At 38.0% G+C, this 9,916-nt stretch overlaps 1 protein-coding gene across 1 annotated transcript in view; it reads right to left on the bottom strand.

The window, feature by feature from the left end:
* The window catches only part of CCDC102B (coiled-coil domain containing 102B), a 194,784-nt gene that overhangs the window by 127,500 nt on the left and 57,368 nt on the right, over positions 1-9,916 (bottom strand). The window contains exon 5 of the mRNA XM_009333494.1: positions 6,148-6,357. Coding sequence (XP_009331769.1) covers positions 6,148-6,357 — 210 coding nt within the window. The remainder of the gene's footprint in view (positions 1-6,147; positions 6,358-9,916) is intronic.

The following is a 9,916-nucleotide window of genomic DNA, read 5'->3' as shown; positions in this document are numbered from 1 at the left end:
AAAAAGAGCTGGCTGTAGAAAAAAACCAACCTCCCCCCCCCCAAAAAAAAAAAAAAAAAAAAGAAATAAACGGAGATGCAATCCCTTTGCATGCGATGTCCAGCCACTTCCCGGGAAGCAGGGCTTCAGTACACAAAGAAGTTACTTCGGAAGACAAACACCTTAACAACAAATGCCACCCCCCAGCCCAGTTCTCTTAGCTTTTATCACTGAGCACAACATCATATGGTATGGAGTATCCCTTTGACCAGTTTGGGTCAGTTGTCCTGGTTATGGCCCATCCAAACCTCTTGCCCACCCCCAGCCTACCATCCATTGCGCGGCAGGTTGGAGGGACAGCCTTGATGCTGTCCAAGGACTGCTCAGGAACAGCCAAAACACTTGTGCATTATCAACCCCATTCTAGCCACAAGTGCAAAGCACAGCACTGCATGGGTTGCTATGAGGAAAGTTAACTCTATCCCAGCCAGACCCAGTACATCTACATTCCAGTAAATAGTAAACAGCTGGAACGAATAAAAATTAATACACTTCAAAATGATCCAAATATTTCTGGGAAGAATAAAATACAGTATAAACGATCTTTTTAGCTGCCTGTATTGAAATTACAAAGACTTTATAACTACACTAGGATAACTAGTTTCTCTCATATAAGAAACACATCATCAAATATCTTGTTTTGTAATTAGGAGGAAGAAATACACCTTTCACATCTTTTATCTAAGGAAAAGGAAAGAGTCTATGTCAAAAATATGAAGAAAACCAATCTCATTCAAGTTGCTACCATAAAAATGGCTTTTTGCCTATAAAGTGTGAGGAACATCCACCCACCCCTGACATTGTGGTAGGATGACCTTGGTTGGCTTCCAGATGCCCACCCAGCTGCTCTCTCACCTCCATCCTCTACAGGACAGGGGGAGAAAATAAGACAGATGGGCTCATGGGTTGAGTTAAACTACTTTCACAAGAAAAACAGACTCAACTTGGGGAAAATTAATTTAATTTATCACTAATTAAAAATAGAGTAGGATGGTGAGAAACAAAGATGAAATTAAAAACATCTTATTTCTCCCTCACCCTTCTTCCTAGGCTCAACTTTACTCCTTCACTCCTGGCTCTTCTACCTCCCCCCTTCGCACCAGAGGCACAGGGAGATGAGGAATGACAGGTTATGGGTCAGTCCATAACTGATCCTCCCTGACGCTCCTTCTTCCTCATGCTGTTCCCCTGCTCCAGCGTGGGGTCCCTCCCACGGAAGACAGTCCTCCAAGAACTGCTCCAGCATGGGTCCTTCCCACAGGCTACAGTTCTTCAAGAACTGCTTCAGAATGGGTTCTTTCCATGGGACAAGTCTTTCACGAACAAATTGCTCCAGCGTGAGTCCCCCATGGGTCACAACTCCTGCTAGGAGCCTGGTCCTGTGTGGGCTTTCCTCAGGCTGCAGGTTCCTTTAGGGCATGTCCACTTGCTCTGGTGTGGGGTCATCCATGGGCTGAAGTATGGATATCTGTTCCACCATGGTCCTCTATGGGCTGCAGGGGGACAACCTGCTTTACCATGATCTTCTCCATGGCCTGCAGGGGAAAATGTGCTTCAGTGCCTGGAGCATCTCCTCCCCTCCTTCTCTGACCTTGGTGTCTGCAGGGCTTTTTCTCTCACATTTTTTCCTCACTCTTCCCTATCACACATTGCTGCTCAGCATTTTTACTGTATCTTAAATGCTTTTTCACAGAGGTGCTACCAGCATCACTGATGGGCTCAACTTTGGCCAGTGGTGGGTTCCTTTTGGAGCCAGTTGGAACTGATTGTGTCTGGCACGGGGCAGCTCCTGATCTCTTCTCACAGAAGCCAACGCTGCAGCCCCCCCTACTACCAAAACCTTGCCATGTAAACCCAATACAGACAATTTTTCAAATTATTTGCATAAAAAGTTGAGTGCTTTCTCCTTTTAAATCATCAAACCTAAAATGTTGATGATTTAAAAAACATCTTGCTAGGCAATATTAAACTAAAATGGTTTCACCTTAAAAATACATGTTGTCCATCATTCCATCTTTAAAATCTATGGATTTTTTTTCCTACAAACATTATAACCTTATCATATTAAAGATGGAAATTAAACTTAAAAATAATTGTCTATGCATCCAGAAACTCCAGTTTAGCATTTTGCACTTACATTCTGTACAAGTACACTATAAAATATATTCAATGAATCAAATATTTAATAACCAGGTATTTACGATAATAATTAGAGATAATACAAAAGGACAGTTGCTATTCCTCAAAATTGATTTATAAGTTTGTTTCAAGGTCATATTAATCAGATGAAATAGAAAATCTCTTTCCATAAACAACACGTTTTGGGTATTGATCTATACCATCAACAAGGTTTTTTTTCTTCATTTTATCCCTTCCTAGATGAACCAGTTAGATCCATTTAATATTTGTTGCCATGCTATTTGTCAAATAAAACAGCTATTAATGTAAACAGTATTCACCATTCCAAGAAGTACTATCAATAAAATCACATAGTAACAATGTCTGATCTCAATTGTTTCATCAATTCTGCTCATTTTGTACAACAGAAGTTAACCTTTCAAAAACTGCATATGGAAACATTTTAAACCAACATACTGCCAGCTAAGAATAATATTAAGGACTCAAATTTTGTGCAAAACATAATAAATATTAACTTTTGTGTTCAGAACTTCAATTGGCATGATTTACTACCATAAGTGGCAAGAGATTACACAAATTCTATATTCTGTGGAGGTATGCATATTAAAGAGCAAGATAATTAAGAGTTAACATGAAATCATTAGGCAAAGATGTAAGGACTTCATGTCTGTATTTTAATACCATTTTTAATCTTACTAAAACTGTTATTAAAGAAAAAATGTTGCCATTGTTTATTTATAACCTTTAAAAGTATAAATCAGCCATACATCAGTTAATAACATTGTATGTTTTTCTAAATAACTACAATGGATCTCCCAAATCATCTCACAAATATAGGTTTTGGAGCAGCTAGGGTGTTTAGGTAACTGTGTTTTGCTCTTTTGTTTTTGCTCAGATTAAGATGCACAAAGATCTTTAGACAGCTGTGGTTTCAATCTTGCATATGCTCCCCTTTGCTTACTTAAACATCTAGCCATCACCCATATTTTACAGAAATCATCCTTCTGCATTCCTCTAACCCTGCATATAACATGTTATTTTATTTGAACTCAAGCTACCGTCCCAGAAAAAAGGCTCCTGAGTCAGAAGTCAAAGCCATTCTTTAGAGGTTATTGATGGTATTAGAGCAAATTAGACAAGGACAGTCTCAGAAATTAGAAAGGCTCAACAGCGACATTTGGATGTCTCTACATAGGAATAGACAGGTTCCACCTAAGATATAACTTGAATTAGGCTGGAATCTTTGAAAAAGCCACTCTCTCCTTCCTTAACTTGTTTTTCATTTAATGGCAGCAGAAAGGTTATAAAATATGCTAATTAACTCTACAAACCCCTGTCTTTTCCACATATGGCTGGCCACGTCTCCAACGCCATGACTGATTTGGAGATGAACTCTTTGTAGAGTCATTTTTCTCAGATGGGTGTTTCTGTCATACTAACTTTTTGCTGCTGTGAAGATAGAGTTCATTGAGGCATTAAGGGTTTACCACATTCCTTCTTTCATCTAATACTGTTGACCTTTTATTTTACTCATGTTGTCAATGGGGTTTTGTTGTCACAGAAGAATGTTCACGGTGGTACAGTTTGCCCTGTCTGCAGCCAGAGACCAGGAGCCTTGGAGACAGTGGGCAAGTATGATTAAGATACTATGGCAGGCCCTGGCAAGGAGTCCTGGCTGGAAATGCTGCTGAAGACTACAGGACTGCTCAACCTTGATGGTGATGCACCACAGGGCATGGTTCCCAGCCAAACCTGGAGAAACTGTTCCTGGCACAGCAGATGCCTCAATTCACAGCTCCGGATCAAAAATGCTCCCATCAAGGTCATGCTATCTCCCTCTGAGGCTGGGGCAGGCAGAGGCAATATCCTTGCCTGTAGATGCTGCGCTCCAGTCAAGGAGCTCTGTCACCAAGCTGAAGGAAGGGGCCAATAGGAAGCTTGTGAAATTCAGCAGTGACAATGTCCTGCACCTGGGAAGGAAGAGTCCTTTGCAGCAATATAGGGGTGGTGGTTTTTTCAAAGTAGCTATTGCTTGGCGACAGGTTAGGCATTGGTCTGCTGGTGGTGTGTGATTGCTTTTGCATCAATTATTTTCTTTTTTTATTCTTTTTTTTTTTTTCTTTTGCTTCACTTATTAAACTGTCTTTATCTCAACCCACTAGTTTTTTCTCAATTTTGCCCTTCCAATTCTCTCCCCCATCCCACTGTTGGGGGGTGAATGAGGACTGGGTGGGAGCTTACCCATCACAAACAGGCTGCCCAGAGAGGTTGCGCAGTCCTGAAGGTTTTTGAGACCCCACTGGACAAAGCCTTGAGCTACCTGGTCTGACCTCAGACCTGACCTTGCTTTGAGCAGGAGGTTGGACTGAAGATTTCCTGAGGTCCATTCCAGCCTGACTTGTTCTGTGATTCCATGATTTGCAGTTCTTGTGAATCAGAGAGAGTAACAGCTGCAATTAAATCAGTTCCCACCCTAGTCTTTGGATGATAACTGTTACCAATCCACCAGATGATGGATTACATAGTTTCAGCTGACACTAAAATACAACTTTTAATTTTCTCCTTTAAACTGATAATCAATAGTTTTGAAGAAAATCTTATCCTAAAATCATCAGCTATGAAAAGGCAAACACGTCAGGGACATTCACTTTTATGATAAGGAAACAGATGACTGCATTCCATCTCCGCCTTTTGACTTTGATAAAAAGATGTGAAGTTGTGTCAATTGGAGGTGTGATACTTACAAACAGAGCTGATCACAGATGTCTAATATTCTGTGTAAGTAACATTTTAAAAAAACAAACAAAACCCTCTAACACATCCATATAACTAAAAGATATTTGAAATACAGTAACATGCCTTAGCAAATAAGCATTTTTCTGGCCACATCTCCAACCTCAAATTACTTGCATTACAAAGAAACCATGAAAATGCCAATATGATATGGTAGGATATGATAAAATAAATACCACTAAAGAAAAACCCAGAACAGGTGTTTGTAATGTAAGATATTTTATAAATTTTATAAATTTTATAAAGCTAAGCTAAATGTGTGAATTGCAATTTGCTGTTCTGGAGCCATCACAGAAATATAGAAAAATCATATCATTACATCTAAAAGCAGACCTCAAGTACAGAACCTCGCTCTCTTAATCTTTCCCAAGAGAAATTACCAAGTGTAACTATACCCCAAATCTGGTCCTAGTTACTCAGACTGTGATTATTCAACAGTAAATGCACATAAATGAGATTAAATTATTTCTTATTTAGGCAAACAAGAATGTTACTGTTTCACTCTGCCCAACTTGTAACATCAAGTATGTACATTTACTGATTGGTTGGGGTTGGGTTTTTTTTTTTTTTTTCCTCTTACACAGCTTTCAGTGTCTCAATGAAAGTGGGAGCCTTCTGGATTACTACTTAATTATTGGCACAGAAAACCATAAAATAAAGGAAATACCCACAGATAAGAGTCTCTGAATAATTTATCACATCACTTTTAGCAGTACAATAAGGTTTAAAAGTGAACAGATCTTTAGAGGAATAAAAAATAAGAAATAAGGCTCTTCCCTCAGTTCTCGCTTCCCTAAGAAGAGATTCAATATTCAGCATGACAGAGGAATGATTTGTCTCACAGCTTTTTTTGCTTTGACCTTCATCACATCAGGACTCTGTAGCTACCAAAGCTTACATAATCTCTTCTGTTCCTCCCAGTCTTCACTTTTGCTCCCTAGTCTTGTCAAACATGTCATTTCCCCCTGCTCCTTTTAAAAATGAAAAGATATTTCTTTCTGTTTCTGTACCCTACAGAAATTCAAAGCCACTGAGTTCTAATTGTGCAGGTATGAGATGTAGACAGGGCTGTTCTGTCTTGCATAACCCTTGTTTTAGGGACACATTTTGGCATAATGAAATAGTAATTCTTTTTGGGAATGCTCCCCAAGTATTTAAACTAAGCAATGCACATACCTTATCTTTAACCAGCAGCTTACTTTGTGCATTTTGATGATCACAACTCGATTTAGTTAGTGCTGCTTTATTTTTCATCTTCAAAAGACCCTGAATTTCTTTTACCTGCAACTTCAATCTTCTGTTCTCTTCTTCCAAACTTTGCTTTTCTGCTTCAAGTCTCTCTCTCTTTCCCCATTCAGAGGTATTCTCAAACTGCAGTCTTTCCAGCTGGGAAGGGTTGGGGTGTGGGGGAGGAACAACCGAAAGAGAGAAAAAGAAAGAGGAATAATATGATTAAAAAACCATGTTCTTTACAAGGTGAGGCTAATGGCCTCACCTAGAGTAAAGTGGGCATCTTAGAAATCAGTCCAAGATATAAGTTTTCCATGTTTCATAAAGTACTTAAATTTGAAAAGAAAAAAAACAAGAGGTACATTAATTGTACCTTTACAGAAGTAAAGCATAGGTAATGTTTTAATATAGTAACTGGTAACCAAATCTTATTTCTTTCCCTGCTATTTATGGAACAACAGTATTAAAAAAAAAAAAAAAAAAAAGACATTTAATAAAAGAATTTGTTTTAAATAACATTTAGACTGAATTTGGTCTGACAGTGTCAAAGTTCACATTTTATTCCCCAAAAGATGAAAAATCAGCATGTTTTTAGTTATAGTCTGTTTACACTTTAGAAGAACTATAATGAATATTCATTAAACTGAAGAAGTTCTAAAGTATGTCTTCAGTACTAGAAACAGCTATCCTAATAACCAGAGGAAGGATTTTTAAGTTTTCACACTACTCTGCTTCTTGAGTTCACAATTAATAGTCTTAAGTGAAATACTATTTTTTATGGCTAATGCTGTAACCAAGCTTTCTGAATTCATTGATCTAATCCACATACAGGATGAATTAAAGATATCAACAAAAAGCCATGTTACTAAGTCATATAAAGTAATTATCTAACAACTGATTTTATTTATTCTTCAGAGACAACTACACAGAGGTTTTATCAAGAACGTATGAAATGTTCCTCAGATTTCAAAAGAAAAACTGGTAAAAATAATTGATTTTTATAGCACAAAACAGGTACTTATCAGGTTCTAAAAGGTACTTATCAGAAGATTATTATTGATACGTACTTACTATTAACAAGTTATTATTAACTGGTACTTATGAGAAGATTGAAAGAGATTAAGATAGATTAAAAACTGTGAAAATGAAAGATGCTAGTTCTTTCAACTGAGATGAAAAAGGAAGAGAAATGCTAATACATAAAAGTCAAAATTCTGTGAGAACTCAAATCGATTATTTGATGAAAGTAGAGACTGACAACAGTGCAAGGCACTTCTTCATTGAAGAAACAGAATGTCTGTGCCAACAAGGCTTTAGAAAGAGCCAGAGAGGTATACTTTTTCAGATATTGGTTACTTTTATTTTAAAATCAATTTCTGGCAAATAATGAAAAGCTACTGAACATGAAGCAAAGAGAATGAGGTGTTACAGCAGTAGAGAAACATAATTCGGACCCTGTGAATTGTAACAATGTGACTATCTAGCTAAATCAAATAGTAAACTTGTCTGTTCCCACCTTATTTCTGAGCAAATAAAAACAGTTAAAAACTCTATAAAGTTAAAGAGGGTCATTCAGATTTTCAGAGGAAAGTAGAAATGCTTTTTGAGTCTCTCTAGTAAGGACAAAAATTACATTCAATGGAAAATAACAAGTGATTGTTTACTAACAATTATAATATTTTTCTAGATATTTCTCTAGCTAGTATTCTACATACGATAAACTAGAGGATTCCCCAAAAGACAGTAAAGTAGGGGGAAGCAAAAAGCTCCACAAGCTTCATCTTCTCATAATGAACAATAAAAGACAAACAGCAGTGCTGATGTTTCAAAGTTTCCATGTATAAATCAGACCCCGACCATAAGCTTATCCATTTGAAAATGAGGTCCATAATGTCCAAAGGCTTACATTATTTAGGTACGCGGACTTTATGAACTAAAGTTGCATCTAAATAGTAAATTATAATCCTTGGAATAAATAGGAAATCAAAGACAAAAGAACTAATACATTACCAGAAAATACTTCATTAACAAATTAATTAGAACCATCTCCAAATTCCATTTCTAAGCCAATTGACATACCATATGGCAATCACCGCCCGTATGAAATTTAACAAGAGCAAATGTTGGATTCTCCACCTGGCATGCGGTAGTCCTGGTTATATATACAAATTGGAGGACAAGAAGCTGGAAAGCAGCCCCACAGAAAGAGATCTGGGGGTTTGGGTTCATGGCAAGTTGAATACAAGTCAACAATGTGCCCTGGCAGCCAAAAGGACTAACCGTGTCCTGGGGTGCATCAAGCACAGCATAGCTGGCCAGTCGAAAGAAGTGATTGTCCCACTCCATACTGCACTGGTGTGGCCCCACCTTGAGTACTATGTGCAGTTTTCTGTGCCTCAATATAAGAATGACATTGACATATTAGAGTGTGTCCAGAGGAGGATGACCAAGATAGTGAAAGGTCTTGAGGGCAAGACTTATGAGGGTTGGCTGAGGTCACTTGGTTTGTTCAGCTTGGAGAAGAGGGTGACCTTATCGCAGCCTATAGCTTCCTCAAGGGGGAGGTGCTGATCTCCTCTCTCTGGTGACCAATGACAGGACATGAGGAAATGGCATGAAGCTGTGTCAGGGGAAATTCAGATGGGACATTAGGAAAAGGTTCTTCACTGAAAGGGTTGTCGGTCATTGGAACAGGTTCCCCAGGGAAGTGGTCATAGTACCAAGCCTGTCGGAGTTCAAGGAGCATCTGGAAGATGCTCTTAGACATATGGTTTAGCTTTAGGTAGTCCTGTGAGGAGCAGGGAGTTGGACTCAATGATCCTTATGGGTCTCTTCCAACTTGAGACATTCTATGATTCTAAATACAGAGGATGAGTACCAACTACTTCACTTAGAAAAGTCAATTGTCAAAGAGTTAAAAACTGAATGGATTATGTTTAAAGCCAACAAAAGACAGGCTGTTCCTTCTCATCATGGATTATTTGCTCCCCTTAACAAAGAAAACAACAACAAGAACAACAAATGAACAACCCTCCCCACACACACCCAGCAGAATTCCTAAAACCTTGGCCAGTCTTAACATCATGATACACTGTTGGAGGGTACTATTTGGAGAGAACTCTGAAACAGTTCTTAAAACTAAAATGGGCCTTTGATCTAAGATTAGGCAAACTAGCAAGTAAAAGAAAAGAATATATTCCTTTCATACTTTATCATATTGGCAGACTAACTGGGAACTAATTTTAACTTTTTAAACAATTATGCTATTCAGCAGTTGTCTTTACATTATGAACTTGTTCTTGTATGAAAAGACTTTACACAGCTACAAAACTACTAGTTTTGGGGAGTGGTCCATCTGGGTAAAGAAAAATACAACAGAGTAAAAGGCCTATGTATTTTATATTCATGCTACCTCACAGTCTTTAGAGGTTATTTACCAAGCTAAATTCCTTAAAATGTGATAAACATCTGTACTGAGATTAAACAGGGAATCAGGGAAGGATAATTTTGTACCATTGTTTTTGGGTTTCGGGTTTTTTTTGGCATGGTCTACCCACTGGTGATAGAGTATAAGATGTTAACTCCAATACACAAGACAATGTTAGAAGCTCATATGTTCCTAATGAGGTCTTTAAACTCTATCCACTGAATTTCTGTACAATACCTGGTAAAGAAGGGATCACATACTTCTATTTAGCACTAAATCTCCCCCCCC

This window comes from Pygoscelis adeliae, unplaced genomic scaffold (assembly GCF_000699105.1).
Source record: "Pygoscelis adeliae isolate BGI_AS28 unplaced genomic scaffold, ASM69910v1 Scaffold140, whole genome shotgun sequence".
In the NCBI taxonomy this organism is placed as follows: domain Eukaryota; kingdom Metazoa; phylum Chordata; class Aves; order Sphenisciformes; family Spheniscidae; genus Pygoscelis; species Pygoscelis adeliae.
This window is presented reverse-complemented; position numbering and strand designations above follow the sequence as displayed.